The sequence below is a fragment of the Phocoena phocoena genome, chromosome 2 (assembly GCF_963924675.1).
Source record: "Phocoena phocoena chromosome 2, mPhoPho1.1, whole genome shotgun sequence".
Taxonomy (NCBI): domain Eukaryota; kingdom Metazoa; phylum Chordata; class Mammalia; order Artiodactyla; family Phocoenidae; genus Phocoena; species Phocoena phocoena.
This window is the reverse complement of record NC_089220.1, coordinates 74116070-74134032: the sequence shown is the minus strand read 5'-3', so window position 1 is coordinate 74134032 and position 17963 is coordinate 74116070. Positions and strand designations below refer to the sequence as shown.

Below are 17963 nucleotides of genomic sequence, written 5' to 3'. Positions count from 1 at the left end.
AACCCACAGCAAACACTGTTCTCAATGGTGAAAAACTGAAAGCATTTCCTCTAACATCAGGAACACGACAAGGATGTCCACTCTCGCCAGTATTATTCAACACAGTTTTGGAAGTCCTAGCCATGGCAATCAGAGAAGAAAAAGAGGAATACAAATTGGAAAAGAAGAAGTAAAACTGTCACTGTTTGCAGATGACATGATACTATACATAGAGAATCCTAAAGATGCCACCAGAAAACTACCAGAGCTAATCAATGAATTTGGTAAAGTTCCAGGATACAAAATTAATGCACAGAAATCTCTTGCATTCCTACACACTAACAACAAAAGATCAGAAAGAGAAATTAATGAAACAATCCCATTCACCACTGCAACAAAAAGAATAAAATACCTAGGAATAAACCTACCTAAGGAGGTAAAAGACCTGTACTCAGAAAACTATAAGACACTGATGAAAGAAATCAAAGATGACAGAAACAGATGGAGAGATATACCATGTCCTTGGATTGGAAGAATCAATATTGTGAAAATGACTTTACTACCCAAAGCAATCTACAGATTCAATGCAATCCCTATCAAATTACCAGTGGCCCATTTTTTACAGAACTAGAACAAAAAATCTTAAAATTTGTATGGAGACACAAAAGACCCCGAATAGCCAAAGCAGTCTTGAGAGAAAAAAAACAGAGCTGGAGGAACCAGACTCCCTGACTTCAGACTATACTACAAAGCTACAGTAATCAAGACAATATGGTACTGGCACAAAAACAGAAATATAGATCAATGGAACAGGATAGAAAGCCCAGAGATAGACCCACGCACCTACAGTCAACTAATCTATGAGAAAGGAGGCAAGGATATATAATGGAGAAAAGACAGTCTCTTCAATAAGTGGTGCCGGGAAAACTGGACAGCTACATGTAAAAGAATGAAATTAGAACACTCCCTAACACCATACACAAAAATAAACTCAAAATGGATTAGAGACCTAAATGTAAGACCAGACACTACAAAACTCTTAGAGGAAAACATAGGAAGAACACTCTTTGACATAAATCACAGCAAGATCTTTTTTGATCCACCTCCTAGAGTAATGGAAATAAAAACAAAAATAAACAAATGGGACCTAATGAAACTTAAAAGCTTTTGCAAAGCAAAAGAAACTACAAACAAGACAAAAAGACAACCCTCAGAATGGGAGAAAATATTTGCAAACGAATCAATGGACAAAGGATTAATCTCCAAAATATATAAACAGCTCATGCAGCTCAATATCAAAAAAACAAACAACCCAATCCAAAAATGGGCAGAAGGCCTAAATAGACATTTCTCCAAAGAAGACGTACAGATGGCCAAGAAGCACATGAAAAGCTGCTCAACATCACTAATGATTAGAGAAATGCAAATCAAAACTACAATGAGGTATCACCTCACACCAGTTAGAATGGGCATCATCAGAAAATCTACAAACAACAAATGCTGATGAGGGTGTGGAGAAAAGGGAACCCTCTTGCACTGTTGGTGGGAATGTAAATTGATACAGCCACTATGGAGAACAGTATGGAGGTTCATTAAAAAACTAAAATTAGAATTACCATAACCCAGCAATCCCACTACTGGGCATATACCCAGAGAAAACCTTAATTCAAAAAGACACATGTGTCATGAAGAACATAGGGGTAAGATGGGAATAAAGACACAGAGCTATTAGAGAATGGATTTGAGGATATGGGGAGGGGGAAGGGTAAGCTGTGACAAAGTGAGAGAGTGGCATGGACATATATGCACTGTCAAACGTAAAATAGATAGCTAGTGGGAAGCAGCCGCATAGCACAGGGAGATCAGCTCGTTGGTTTATGACCACCTAGAGGGGTGGGATAGGGAGGGTGAGAGGGAGGGAGACACAAGAGGGAAGAGATATGGGAACATATGTATATGTATATGTATAACTGATTCACTTTCTTATAAAGCAGAAACTAACACACCATTGTAAAGCAATTATACTCCAATAAAGATGTTAAAAATATATATATTATTTGACCAAATTGCAGGCAAATGCAAAAAAAAAAAAAGACACATGCACCCCAATGTTCATTGCAGCACTATTTACCATAGCCAGGTCATGGAAGCAACCTGAATGCCCATTGACAGACGAATGGATAAAGAAGATGTGGTATATATATACAATGGAATATTAGCCATAGAAAGGAAAAAAATTGGGTCATTTGGGGGCTTCCCTAGTGGCGCAGTGGTTGAGAATCTGCCTGCTAATGCAGGGGACACGGGTTCGAGCCCTGGTCTGGGAAGATTCCCACATGCCGCGGAGCAACTAGGCTCGTGAGCCACAACTACTGGGCCTGTGCGTCTGGAGTCTGTGCTCCGCAACGAGAGGCCGCGAATAGTGAGAGGCCGGCGCACCGCGATGAAGAGTGGCCCCCGCTTGCCACAACTAGAGAAAGCCCTCACACAGAAACGAAGACCCAACACAGCAAAAATAAATTAATTAATAAACTCCTACCCCCCAACAAAAAAAAGGGGGGGGGGCCAAGTTGTATCAGTGGGCAAGTTGTCACTAGAAAAACTGCTGGAATTGAGAAAATCCACATTTGCCATGAATAACTGCTGACTTCACCTGTGGGCAAATACCCATGTGATTCATATTAAGGCCTTAATCACTTCCAGGCCTGTCCATGCTAGAATGCTGTAGCCATCAAAGAATTTCCTAGGGCATGGAATTACAGACTTCTAATGCCCAAGAGACTCTCAAATCCAAAATGCTTTGGCCTTTCCTACTGACTCATGCTCCTCTTGGAATCTAGTCAGAGCTTCTCCTGGCCCTTGGAGGTTCTGTCTTTTTCTATGATGTCCAGAGAAAGCCAAGGTGAACCTTCTTTGTGCTTCTCCCACAAAGTGGCTGGGAGGGTCTCAGGATTTTCAGGACTAGGGGAACAGCATGGAAGTAGGGTCAGCATATCGAGGCCAGGCTTTGATCCTCATGGCAGGCCTGGAATCTCACCATGCCTCTCACCCTGTGTCCATTTCCCATCAAGACTGTACAAACAGCTACCTCAGGGTGACGGCTGGTCAAGACTCTGACACACACCCTGTGGTGTTGCCATCTCCTGCCGAACAGAGATGTGGAAGGCGCTCTAGGACTCTGCTGGTTCGGATTCCATGCTAAAGAGTGAAATGGGTGCTAGACTTAGAGTCGGAGGAGCCATTGAGTTCTTGCTTTGCCACTCATAAGCCGTGTGACCTGAATTTTTCTGAGAGCCCCTACTTCATCTGTTAAATGGGAATACTTGCTCCCGCCTTGCCTACCTCACAGGGTTGTTGTGGGGATGAAATGCGATCACACATGCGTGGAAACATTTTATAATCTGTTTAATGCCAGCAAATATAGGAAGCTACTAGGATTTATAGCAGTAGGGATAGAAATAATCTCTAGAAGACACCAATAATGGTCTTGCTTTGGAAGTTTGGCTCTGAAATAGCACTGCAGAGCCAGGACCATGAAGCATTGTCTGGGTACAGTTTTTAGATGCCACAGGTAGGTGGCCAACAGGTAATTACATCTCAAGAAGTATTTATTGAGCACCCACTCTGTACATGCTGGCTTCGAAAGGTAATTGGGAAGCACTTGTTCACACATGGACTTTTAACATAGATGGAGCCAACCACCATCCACTAGCCATTGAAAGACAGGCATCCTGGCCTGAGGGGCTAAGAGTGCTGAGCCCTCAAAAATGAACATTAAGGATTCACATCGGGCTTCCAGCATCTCCCTGTCTGGTTGGGAAACCAGGCACCAGCAGTGAGAGGCTTTGTCTACATCAGTGGTTCTCATCCAGTGGCAATTCTGCACTATCTCCCCACCCTCAGGGGACAATTGGTAGTGTCTGGAGACATTTCTGGCTGTCACAACTGGGGAGGCGGTGCTACTGGCATCTAGTGGGTAGAGGCCAGGGATGCTGCACGGGACAGCCCCGCAAAACAACAAAGTATCTGGCCCAAAAGGTAATAGTGCCAAGGTTGAGATAAGCCTGTCGTCATCTGGTTAATTCCTAAAGTCCTTTTCAAATCTGAACTTAAATGAGATTTGGGTGCTTGGTGTTTTGTTTGTTTTTTGCTAAGTGCAAAAATTTATTGTTTATGAGAATAACTCATTTTTAAGCTAAAAAAATTTTTTTTCAACACACAACATTAAATTTACCACCTTAACCATTTTTAAGTGTACGGTATTGCTAAGCATATTCAGGGACTTCCCTGGCTGTCCATTGTTTAAGAGTCCACGCTTCCACTGTAGAGGGCGCACGTTTGATCCCTGGTCAGGGAATTAAGATCCCAAATGCAGCCAAAATAATAAAGCATATTCACATTGCTGGCAGACAGGTGTCTAATGTATGATCTGGCTTAGACTGACTGCTATTTTTCAACAAATACTTTCTAAGCACTTACCCTGTGCCAGGCTGAATACATGGGGATGTGAAAATGAGAAAGACTCAGTCCCTGCCCTTAGGGAATCGTGCAGAGAAGTGAACATGATGAATGTGGACACAGAATTGACACCACCAGGGAGAGCAGAAGTTGCATGAGTGCAATTGTGACTCATGACAAGATGTTAGGGATGGAAAAGGCCACCGATGGAGGCTATTCAAAAAAAGCTTCCTGGAACAGGGGAAGCACAAGAAGCTGATTGAGTAAGTAGACTCAAGTCAACAGAGAGAAAAGGAAAAGCACTGGCTGCTTGATAAACAGATCAGACTTGGGCTGAATTGGTCAGTTCTTCCCATCACCCAATCAACCTAATCTAATCTACGTTTCTAAACAAGAATTAATGAGTGTGGAGGTGGGGTGAGAGTGGGGATTGGGGGAAGAGGGGGTGGTGGACGATGAGCTTAAAGGAGACAACGAAACTAATATTTACTGAACATATACCATAGGATACCAGCCTTATTTTATTTTATTTATTTTGCGGTACGTGGGCCTCTCACTGTTGTGGCCTCTCCCACTGCGAAGCACAGGCTCTGGACATGCAGGCTCAGCGGCCATGGCTCACGGGCCCAGCTGCGCCACGGCATGTGGGATCTTCCCGGACCGGGGCACGAACCCGTGTCCCCTGCATCGGCAGGCGGACTCTCAACCACTGCCCCAGCAGGGAAGCCCTACCAGCCTTATTTTAATACTCCACAAGAAATTTCTATTTTACTGATAATTAACTGGTTCCAGGTTACCAAGCTTGTAAATAGGGAAGTAGTTTAAAAATCCAGGACTATCTCCAAAGCTCTTCCTGTTCTGTGATATCATCAATGGTTCCTCCCTTTCCACAACATGCTAATACAAATCATGGAAAAATTCATTCTATGCTTCCTACTTCCAGCATCAGGGCCCACTTAACAAATGCCTCCTTATCCCTAAAGCAACCTGACCTGGCTGTCCCAGCTGCTGAGTCAACACCCTATGCAGAATTGTACTCTAAAGAGGCAGCTAAAGAATTTACGCATCTCACAGATGTACGAGCAGACACCTTGAAAATCTATAGATACTGAGAAAAGTACACTAACAATTCTGCAGCAACGGAACACCCTCTGGGTAATCGGCCTTCACAATGTGAGGTTGCCCAGAACATCTTAAGGCATAATGTGAAATCCTCTCCCCAGGAGCGACATCACTGGTAATGCTGAAGATATTTAGAGCAGGGAGCAAACCAATGGGAAGACTCATGACCGTGTGGAAGGATGAGGGATGAGATGCAATCGATAAAGCTTTTCAGCTCAGACTTCATTCATTCTATAAATGAAACAGCTTAAAATAGACTTGAGAGATAATTTGGCTTCTTAGAAGTAAAATTTACTGGTGCTTAGCACAGGGCCTAGCACATAACACTGAATGAGTGTTTGCGAAATGTTAAAATATGGGCCGACCGGATCCTGTGACCAGCAGTCCCTACCCCTGAGCCAGGGAGCTGTCTGCACTTTGCCATTCCAGATGTCCAGGGAGAAGAGCTGGTGGCGGGGTGAGGGTGGGGAGGGCTCTTTTGCAGGCAAGTTCTAGGAGGGGAACAAGGCATGATCCTTCTTGCTCTGTACGCTCAGCTGGGAGTTAAAAATTAGAAGGGATGGACTCCTAACTTTCTGTTGTTTGGGGTGGTTCAGAATATATTCTTGGGATTATTTGCTCATGCCTGCTTTTTTGATAACCCCTCACCCCCCCCCCCAAAAAATAACAACCAAACAACAAGAGCAACAGACATTCCTGAAGCGTTTCTTTGCAGGCAGCTGTGCTGCTGGATTAACCCTCAGAGGAAAGCAGAAAACCTTGGCAGCTGGGCAACTTGAAAGCCTCACCCAGTATGCCCCATACCTCCATGCCACTTCAGTAAGCCGATTTCATTCAGAAAAAGTGATATATATGGTGCTGGCCTCTCTGAGAAGGTCATCTGATCTGGGTACAGGGTGTTTTTGTTGTTGCTGTTTTTCTAAACAGAATGGGCTGTTTGTTTCTGTTTCTTGGAACATATTTTTTTACCTGCTGGGTTTCTATTTTCTTTCCCTAACCTAAGTGTCTCCTGCTACTCACTTATTCTGCATAACTCTGCTCTTTGAGAGAACATATTGCAGCCCTGACAGTAGCAGGCTCAACCAGCTTGCTCCTTGAGCCCCTTGGTTCCTGGCACGAAGCAACAAGATCCCTGGTTCCAGCCGCCCTGAGCTCCATGCTGTGGAGCATTTTGATTAAGCCCAGTGGCTTCAGAGTTCAATGACCTGGATGGGAATCCTGGCTCTGCCACTGTTCAGTTACTTATTCATTCAATGCCATCCTTTCTATCACAGTACTTATTTCATGGGATTAGATGAGAATATCCATAAAGCACTGATCAGGTACTACGAATTGGGTGCATAGTAGTGCTCGGGAAATGGTAGCTACTTATATTATTATTATTACACCGCTGGGTATAGCGTTTCTCTATTCGCTAAGATGTGTTTGTTTTGAAAAGTGTCCAAGTTGGCTTCTGTCTCAGAGTTTTTTTTGAGAACAATGACAGTTTTAAACATGTTTTCATCATGAATGAACCAAATGCTAATCTTTCCATGTTTAAAAAAAAAAATTGAAGTACAAACTCGAGAAGCAATTTTCACACTCCAGCCTCTGGTTAACATCCAATTGACATTTTGGGGATTAGAAAGCTAATACATCAAATTAGAGACTAAAATGTAAAATTTTCTAAAGTGGTGTAAAAACACACGGGTCTGAAAATCTTTTGGACCTGAAATATTTCCAAATCAGTCCAGTGTCATTTCAGTATGGTTATACCTATAGCCACACTTCTTTGTTGACAAATAGCCTTTATAAGAAGTTTCCCCCTTAAAATAAAAAAAAAAAGTATAACTGATTCACTTTGTTATAAAGCAGAAACTAACACACCATTGTAAAGCAATTATACTCCAATAAAGATGTTAAAAAAAAAAAAAAAAAAGAAGTTTCCCCCTAACTTTTCCAGCATCAGACATCCACGGTCTTTCCAGACTCCAGTGTCAGGGTTATGGTCCTGCATGTCCCACTGCCACACCACACAATACACACCAGCCTCCCTCCTGCCTCTCTTGGTTACCAATTAGAAACGGGGAATGGCTAAGACCTTTGGTTGTGGAGTCAGACCATCTCAGTAGTCAGTTGTGTGATCCCAGACAAATTACTTCCCAGCTCTGTGACTCAATTTCCCCATGTTTAAAATAGTTATAGAGACTCCCCTGGTGGCACTGTGGTTAAGAATCCACCTGCCAATGCAGGGGACACGGGTTCAAGCCCTGGTCCGGGAGGATCCCACGTGCTGCGGAGCAACTAAGCCCGTGCGCCACAACTACTGAGCCTGCACTCTGGAGCCCGCGCGCCTAGAGCCCGTGCTCCGCAACAAGAGAAGCCACCGCAATGAGAAGCCCGCACACCGCAACGAAGAGTAGCCCCCTCTTGCCGCAACTACAGAAAGCCCGCGTGCAGCAACGAAGACTCAATGCAGCCAAAAATAAATAAATAAATTAATTAATTAAAAAAATAAAATAGAGTTATGATACGTATTTCCATAGGACTGTAGTCAGGATTAAATAAGGTAATATATGTAAAGAGTTTATAGCACAGGAACTGGCATTTAGTAAGAGCTCAATAAATACTATTTTTTAAACATCTTGTGAGCTGAAAGAGAACAGTCTAATAGCTAGACCTGCATCCAATATTGCTCTGCAGCAAATATACCAAGGTACCCCATAAACATACATTGTGCTAAAAACAAAATGGTCTAACAAATCATGAATCTTTTCCGTAGGCTCTGTAGCTGAACTAGTGCCAGACCTAGATTCTGGGTGCATACCTAAATACATAACTGACATAAAGTGACCTAAACAGCCAGGAACTCTGTGGGCACCTCTACCATGGCTGCAAAGAACGCTGGTCCAGAGAGGAAAGGTGTGCATGTGGGAGAGTTAATGGGAGCGTGGTCTGTGCTGATCACATCCTGCAGTAGCTGAAGGAGCGCACCTCAGGCTCCCCCACAAGTGTTCCTGCAGCTGTACCAGAACGGTACCTTCTTCCACTCCCAGCCGATTGCTCAGTTCTCATTTATACTGGGACACTTCCTCACCTGGAATGCACTAACTGCTCCATCTATAAAAACAAATAAGGACCTCTGCCCAGGATCTAAATGAAAACACCTCTTTTAGGACATGAAAATTATAAGAGTAGAGAACAATGCTTACAAGCTTGATTCAGGATTTAGACAAGCTCTAGGTTTGAGTCTTCAATACTTTTCAGCTGTGTGACCTTCAACAAGCTGCTTGTCCCTCTGAGCCTCTATTTTCTTATCTGGATGAAGGGCGAGGAAGTGCTTACCACACGGAATTATTGTGAGGGATAAATAAGACAATGTATGTTTGGTAACTGGACAGTGTCTGGCACATAATAAGTGTTTAATAATGACAGCTATTAACAGTAGCTTTGATAGCATCAATTAATGAATTTTGCTGCTCCTTCATACTCTCCTTAATTTGGGGGAGACTCCACATTCATGGAGAAATCTAAGTTCACCTGTTGCCAACAGGTTTCCTTGGCCAAGTATGTGGAGAGCAATAGCCTGGTTAGATTAGGGCAGAGGTGATGTTAAAAAATTAAAAACAGGTCAACCTCATTTCTAAGTTGATGAAATTATTCCTGGCTTAAAGATTTTCAAGCCAGGTTCCCAAGAGCCCTTCAGATAAATACTTTTTATTACTACAGTCTTCAGAGTTTTGTCCAAGGCTCAATTAAATTCAATAATCATTTGAGTAACTGTTTCATATCAGGGACTCTGCTGAGCACTAAAGATTCAGAGACGTATACGACACATTTTTTTGCTCAAGGAAATCACAGTTTAGTCATTTTCCATCTACCTACCAAATCTTCCAGAATTATCTTCTCTACTCCATCTTTCTCCACGTCCTTCAAGATGCTTCTTAATCTAGTTCTGGGTGAGAACTTCTCTCTGAGTTTCTCACCATTCACCTAACTTTGTCCTCCTTACACAGCTCAACCGTACCATAAATTTTCAATGTTCTCTGTCTAATGTATATAGATCTCATCTCCCCAGTCAGATTATAAATAATTCTAGGGCATGAGTCTTCTATTAGTTCATTTTATATTCTTGTAACACCTGCCATTTTGTTATTCCTACTTTAAATCATCAATGATGATTGTGAGTGAAATTTTAAGAGGTTTTATGAAACATAGTTTAACTTATCCCTCTAAGTCAATTGGATATGAGATAGATTTGGGGCAGTTGCTACTTTCCCATACCTCATGACCTTAGGAAATTTCCTTTCTCTTTTTGCCTTCAAATTCTCTTCCTTCCACAGTGTTGACGGTGCACACCAGATCACTGAATTCCATGTGAAAAATGCCATTTCTATTTTTGCATTTGGTCTTGAAAAAACTTGAATCACTGTCATCCACTCGGAAACCCCTCTAGAGGACAGGGCAGCTACTCAGCACATTTGTAAATCAACAGCCACGCAGGAGGGGAAATGGAAAGGATTTCATCTCCACATCACCCTAAAGGGGAAATGTGTGTGTCAGCTTAAATGGAGATACAATCGTGGATATTAACTGTACAAGGACTCTTGCACTTTGGAAAAATATCCTGATTTCTCTGAAATCACATATTTGGGATCTCTTTTCACCATAGACTACCAGAGTTATTATTCTGGTTGCTATAATACCAATGGGAGCATTGGGACTATTCTTACTGTGAAGTGCTATCCATGAGGCTGTGGACAAATCAGCAGTAGCATTCACCCAACTAAAACTGTATCTCTTATACCTGGACACTCCCATTTCTTCATAGTCTTAGACAAACGATAAAGAAAGAGACAAAAACAAGCTCAGTATATAGGAGAGTATTCTCTACCCTTGAATACCTGCACATATGTAGGGGTGGGTGAACAAGGGTGAGGCAGGAAGGAGGTCTGACTGTGCTTGTGTGTTTGTGGGTGTGCACTCTGTGGATAAAACAGAACCTTCCCAAAGGGGGGAAAATTCTTAATCCTCTCAGTCAAATGGGTGAAAGAGGTAACAGGCTCTGGGCTATTTACAGACCTTAAATTGGCATGTGCTATACATATTGAGTACTTTGCTGATCTCATTTTTTAGAGCAATTGAAATAAGGGAGAGACAGAAAAGGTAATGAGAGATTCAAATCATGACTATAATTGTTTAAAATAACATTACCTTTCTTAAAACTGTAGATGCCTGGAAAACCTCCCAGAGTCAGAGAATTAGATAAAGTGGGATTCCACTTTGAAAGCAGAGTGGAGATAACATGATGTATGAAGGCTGGCTGTAGAGGTGAAGAGGACTATCTGAATATTGTACTGATTTGATTTGATTTCAAGGGTGTTCTCCAGTGCCACCATTGCTCAGGTGCCGAAATGCCTCTGTGCTACCATGAGGACCATGGGGTTATCCAAGTGCTGTGGGCACCAGGACACTACATGCCTTCAAAAGGAAGTCTGCACAGAAACCTATCTGTCCTGACTGTCCCATGCCCCTTTCTCTGGGAAAAAGGTAAAGCCCTCTACCAAAGACAGCAGAAGAAACTCTCACCCTCTGGAGTGAGGACAGTAATGACCCATTGCCCATCGATCTCTAGGGCCTCTCTGGAAAGAGGAATATGTGTTGCCTCGAGATGGAGCCATATTTGGGACCCCCTGCCCGGTAGAGTACAGTTACGGGGTTGGAGTGGGCTGCACTGGCACTCTTGGGGACACTCAGGCTCCCCCAGTTTCAAAGCCTCCCAGCCGGACTCCCCATTCCAGTTATTCGCATCTCCCTTTGAGAACCTCACAGGGTCTTCCGTGGATGTTAAGAGACGTGGATGTTACATGGACTCCATTAAGCAACGAGAGAAACTGCCAACTACACATTTACAGAAAAGCAAAATCTGTCTCTTCTTTTCTTCCATAATTTATTTCCTCATCTGTGAAATGGGAATAACAGCCCTATCACATGTGCTTTGCCAAGAGAAAGTGCTGTATAAGGTGTAAAAGCTATAGAAAGGCAAAGCATTCTTATACTGCTGTTTGTAGCTATTTTTATTATGACACACCCCCTAGGCCCATAGTCTCATATAATGTAAACAATGAAACAGCGACTAAGTATGTCTCAAAAGCCAGTCCACAGCCTGCTAAGGAGATGGCTGCAGGAAAGCCTGTTAAAAATCTAGGTTCCCCAGCCCTACCTTAAGTCAACTGAAACAGAACCCTCAAGTGTGGAGCCCGGAGACCTATATTTTCAACAAGCTCCCAGGCAACAATGACCATCAGCCAGATGTGTGCCCCTATTTGCTCCATTCCGTGAACACTGGACAGAACTTCTCAGCCGGGTTTGGAGGAAGAGATGTATGACATACAGCACTTCCTATACCTCTCAAACTTGACCAGTGGGAATAGGTTACAGCACAGGTGAATGACAACTCTTTTCTAAGGGGGCAGGAAGTAGAAATAGTGCTTTACGGGGGTTGGGGGAATGAGGGGTTAAGGTTCTACAAGAGGACCTCCAGACGGGGAGGAGTGGTCGGTGGGGAAAGGAATTGGACTCACCTACAATGATACCACAAGCACTGACCAATCCAATCTCTTTCTTCAGGGCCACTCCGCCCCCTCCAGAACCAGTCTCGGGGCTGGCCTCCGACTCGCTCCCACCTGGGTGGTTCTTTCCAGTGTTGTTTCGGTGCCTGGCTCCTTTTTCCATGTTTCTCAGTAGGATTTCAACCTCCGAAAGGTATCTCTCTTTCTAATGCATATGGATGTAAATATATTTAGAGAGAAAGCCTTTCAAATGGAGACGTCCTTTTCCGTGATGTGATAAGGACCGCTCCTACCCTCTTAAAAAAAAAAAAAAAAAAAGACCCAGGCAGATAAAAGAGAAAAATGAAAATATTCCTACTCTGCCTCGACACTTTCTTGTCACTCGTGCTTACAAACAAGGAAAGTGTTGTTGGGGGTGGCAAGGGGGAGGCATAGATATTTAAATATAAAAATAGAACTGTGCCAGCTACTCCGGCTGGAATTCTCCTGAAAAAGGATGTAGCTCTTCAGAAACCAGGACCTTTCAGCTATGTGTACCAGGCAGTGGCTTATTTCAGATGCTTCAAAGAGGTAGTCCGGATTTCCCTCAGCTCTTCCCCTAAGAAAATAGATTGTCTTTACCTCCCCTTACCCTTTTCTTTTATGATGAGGATAAAAGTAGTTTTCATTAACTGACAGGAAAAAAGGCAATCCTCCGGTACTCTCTTCTCTCCCAGAAACAACGTGGACCCGACCGGTTTGCCCTAGGTCCTGTTTCCACCTGGCGTGGGTTGCTTTCCCCTCCCCGTCTCCTGCCTTCCGCTTTCTCCAGATGTCCTCTTCGGTCTCGCTTGTTTTCTTGTCCCTGTTTTCCTTCTTCCGATCTCCGTCCTCACGGCACAGACTGCCCCATCTCCCGTGGTTACAGGAGAGTGGCTCTGGCACAAACGAACGTGTTCCCCTTTTAGCGAGGGGTTTTATGTGCTGAGCTAGCTCCGCCCCCACCTCCTCCGTTCCTATCCATCCTCTGACTCCTCCTTTCTGTTCAATGTAAATAGCAGCACACAGCCGCCAAAGATCACCGAGAAGATGGATTAACAGATTTCCTTTTGTAATCGATAGGCTCTCTTTTCTCCATCTTTCTCTTTGTAGATAGTGGAAGTATTAAAAATCCTCCCATGTCGACCGTTCCGGGAGAGTTTCATGAGCTGGTATAGCATTACAGGTCTTTCAGCAGATGTGGGCTTTATAAATAAGGCACCGGTTGTGCAGACACTTTAGTACCATCAGAAATACACTGGCGAATGTATTAAAATATTTATGTCTGGAAGATTTGAGGATACAGGAGAGAAGGCTGTAGGGACATTATCTTCAAGTATCTGAAAATAGGAGGAAATTCAGGGTGGGAGAGGGGAATGGAAAGAATGAAGAATAATGGAAAAGAGGTTCATTTAGTATAATTGTGAGCAGCTGTGAAGAGTAGCGTGGAAACAAAATTACCCGGAAGACGTGGCAGCCTCAGCGTTCGCAGCTCTTACTTAGTGTTATCTGAAACGGGGGTGGGGGGGAAGACCCCCACTCTGGTCCCAGGAAAGAATGACACAAAATCTGGTGGAATGAGGCCTTTCACAGCTTCTAATATTTTTGCATCTATAAATTATTAGAAAGGCAGACTGGAGAGGGGGTGGGGAGCTATAAGCACCTCTCTGATCATGAAGCAGATTGTTTATGTTAAGAGATGACTTATTTCCATACTGATACTGTATCTTGGCTTCTGTGAAGAATTTTACCCAGAAACTACTGCCTTATGTGAGAGCAATGACATCTATTTATAATTGCAAAGTACTCTGAAAAAAACAGCAAGAAGCAATATAGCAGACAACACTGTAAGTCTAAAATGAAATTATTTTAATCTGTATTACATACATTATGCAAAAGCACTTGATTTTTTTTTTTTTTTTTTTTTTGCGGTACGGGGGCCTCGCACTGCTGTGGCCTCTCCTGTTGCGGAGCACAGGCTCCGGACGCACAGGCTCAGCGGCCATGGCTCACGGGCCCAGCCACCCCGCGTCATGTGGGACCCTCCCGGACCGGGGCACGAAACCGCGTCCCCTGCATCGGCAGGCGGACTCTCAACCACTGCGCCACCAGGGAAGCCCAAAAGCACTTGATTTTAAAGTGGGTCTAAAAAATAAAGTTCCCCAACCTGACCACTAAGTACAGAAATTGGCCTCACTTTTTGCAGAATGTTCCAAAAGATGTTGGATTTTAAGGGAAGTAAATAATTCCTTAAAATGGGAATTGTTGAGCTATTGTAAGAAGGGCTTTTCCACATGGGGTAAAGTCCAATCAGCAATCTTTTCCACTTCGCCCCTTGACCACTCAGCAAGTATTAAGAGGTTTCAACAGCTTCTCCTTCTGCAGTTCAAGATACAGCAAATTGAAAGCCTCAGCAAAAAAAAGTGGGGGTGGTGATGTAAAAAGGATTTTTAACAAAAAGAACAGACAAAGCAGGGAATATATAGCACAGAACTCCATGGGAGGGGATGAGTCATGGGAAATGAAAAAAATTTGAATTGCTTTTGGCCTTTCCTGATGATATCAGAAAGCATCAACCATCTGGTTTGAAGACTTCTGCTCAAATTTCAATGTCAAGTTATAAAACAAATAATCTTTCTGCTCTCAAACATGAATTCCTTCAGTAATGTTTCAATTCAAATGGTGTAGATATAATGCGAGATAAAACATGAATGTGATGAATTTGAGGTCTCTTGACAAAACTGGTGCTAACTGATCACAATATGGTAAGCTTTAGCCATCTCAACCTATGAACTAAGAAGCTAAAGGGAGAGTGGGATCAAATACAACTTTGGGATGCAATGGTATTAAGCACACCCAATTGGAAAGAAAGTGTTTTTGAAATTTAATATTTCTATTTCTTTAGCACTTGGAGTTTATAAGTGGCTTATGATTGTCTATTAATGGTACAATGTAAAGGGTGGAAAAGGAATCTCCCCACCCCACCCCCTAAATAAACAGGACCATTTATTCATATTATAAGGCTTCCTTCAGGTTTGGATCTTTTTGTGGAATAAATCCTAAGTGTGTCAAAATTCCACATTGAACGCAGGAGAGAAAGAAAAGTCTTCGCGAGATATGTTGAGAAAAATCTATAGAAATAATTAACTGTAGGTTATTAAATTTTTAGCACTGAATTCTTTTTTATTCATAACTCGATTCTACATTTGCCTTTATAATTTTAAGTCTGTTTTCTACATTTAAATAGTACATTATCTACAAACTGTTTTCTGCACAATATCTTGATTTTTTTTCCCCTCATTAAATACTTTGGGGAGACAGGCTGTAATTTTTCCCTATTTTAAAGATTAGGAAGCTGAAGCTCAGAGAATGTCTTACCTGAGGACAAAGATAAGACACCTTTGGACAAGTGGGATATCAATGGTTTACACTGAGATCTTCCCAGGACACTACAGCTACTTGCTGATGCCTCAGCTTCTTCTGAGGGAAACAGAAGACCTTTGATCAGGGCCATGTCCACGCTTCTTGAATTGGTGTCATAACTGTGCTTTTAGAGACCCGCCTTGATGCCACACCTAACACCCTTTCAGTGAGATCCACAGGTCTTAATCTGCCCCCCACCCCTCCATTTGTCACCCCTTCCCATAGTCCTCGGTTTGGTCAGTTTCCAAGTACTTTAGTACAACTCTGTTTCCAATATCTGAGTCACTGTTTACTGTTGTTTTTCATGCTGAAGATGGGAAGAAATTGATCTTTTTACCCAGGGAAAGGGTGGGTAAGAGGGTCGTTTTCTTAGGAATCTGTACTTAGGAAGAGAAAGGCTGTGTGAGGCTGACATCTACTGCACAAAGAGGGATATGGCATGGGGGCATGCTGCTTGTATGGTAGCTGAACAAAAACGCTGTCATGTTTCAATATTCCCTTTTTGAAACAACAGGTAAGAAGTATCTGTTAATGCAAAGGAGTAGAGTTAATGCACAAAGCACATTCACTCCATTCCTGACTTTTTTTTTTCCTGCCGTGCCGCACGGCTTGCAGGATCTTAGTTCCCCAGCCAGGGTTCGAACCCAGGCCCCTGCAATGAACGCGCTGAGTCCTAACCACCGGACCGCCAGGGAATTCCCTTGACGTTTTTTTTTCTGGACCCAATAGACAAGCACTTTATTCTTGTTCTTTGTAGCAGAGCTATAAGGTCTGAGGTCACTAAGAGAATTCCCAAATCTCTTCCGGGAGGGAACTCACAGTCCATGCTCCCACTCTACTCTTCTTCTCGCACCTACCTGCCCAGAGTCAGAAGGAAACCCTGATTTCAATTAAAGCCAGCTTTCTTCTTAGAATTCTGGCGACCACTGCCTATAGTCAAACAGTGGCTTCCTGAGCTAGTGGTTCTAAGAGACTTTATTTACTTAAAAATGGAAAGCAGGGCTTCCCTGGTGGCGCAGTGGTTGAAAGTCCACCTGCCAATGCAGGGGACACGGGTTCGTGCCCCGGTCCGGGAAGATCCCACATGCCGTGGAGCGGCTGGGCCCGTGAGCCATGGCCGCTGAGTCTGCGCGTCTGGAGCCTGTGCTCCGCAACGGGAGAGGCCACAACAGTGAGAGGCCCGCGTACAGCAAAAAAAAAAAGGAAAGCAGATGAAAATTAGTGAGCAAAGAAGAAGGAAGTAAGAAAGAAAAGGCCAAAACAGGTAAGAAAAAAAGGAAGATGAAATGAGGAGATGCCCTCAGTTAATAAGCCCTTTTTAGGGTATGCTCTGTTTGCCTTTCGGACATATTCCTAAATTCAAAGGGAGTTGTATCTTGTAGGGTTTATGTAGTCCTGAGAATTTGGATGGAGCACACCCTGTTCTGTTATGATGGTCCATTAGTTCATGCTCTTCTGGAGATAATGATGAATTCTTGCTCTGATACTAGAGACAAAAATTCCAGAAGATTACTGTTCTGTCTGCTGCACTTGGCCAGATTCCATGGAGCCAGCCCAGCACCAGTGGGAAGGAAGTAAAGATGCATTCCCTGAGGCAGGCTGCATGTCCTTCACTCCTTCACTGGGCCCATCTGTCATGGCGACTTGGTATTCTTTTTAAGGATTTAGGTGACTTCAGTTCTGAGTACTTAAATATGGAAACTTCCACCTCCTCATTGGTTTTCACTGAAGATTTGTGTTTACCAAAGATGAGAGCCCCTGTCTTTTTTTTTTTTAATAAATTTATTTATTTATCTATTTATAGCTGCGTTGGATCTTCATTGCTGCGCACAGGCTTTCTCTAGTTGCGGGGAGCAGGGGCTACTCTTCGTTGCATTGCGTGGGCTTCTTATTGCGGTGGCTTCTCTTGTTGCAGAGCACGGGCTCTAGGTGGGTGGGCTTCAGTAGTTGTGGCACGTGGGCTTAGTAGTTGTGGCACACGGGCTCAGTAGTTGTGGCTTGCGGGCTCTAGAGCACAGGCTCAGTAGTTGTGGCACATGGGCTTAGTTGCTCCACGGCATGTGGGATCTTCCCGGACCAGGGCTCGAACCTGTGTTCCATGCATCGGCAGGCGGATTCTTAACCACTGCGCCACCAGGGAAGTCCTGTCTTTTAAGATGTGGAAGAGAAGTTCTCTGAGGTCAGAGATTTGTTTTGTTCATTGCTGTAACCCCAGTACCTAAAGTGGTGCCTGGCACTCAATCAATATAATTGAATGGGGCTTCCCTGATGGCACAGTGGTTAAGAATCCACCTGCCAGTGCAGGAGACACAGGTTCAAGCCCTGGTCCGGGAAGATTCCACATGCTGTGGAGCAGTTAAGCCCGTGTCCCCCAACTACTGAGCCTGTGCTCTCGAGCCCGCGAGCCACAAC

The 17963-nt window shown here is 43.5% G+C and overlaps 1 protein-coding gene across 1 annotated transcript in view; it reads right to left on the bottom strand.

The window, feature by feature from the left end:
- Nucleotides 1–12273, bottom strand: part of SLC7A8 (solute carrier family 7 member 8) — a 55115-nt gene extending 42842 nt beyond the window's left edge. Inside the window, exon 1 of the mRNA XM_065871051.1 lies at nt 12123–12273. Coding sequence (XP_065727123.1) covers nt 12123–12273 — 151 coding nt within the window. The remainder of the gene's footprint in view (nt 1–12122) is intronic.
- Between the last annotated feature and the right edge of the window lie 5690 nt (nt 12274–17963).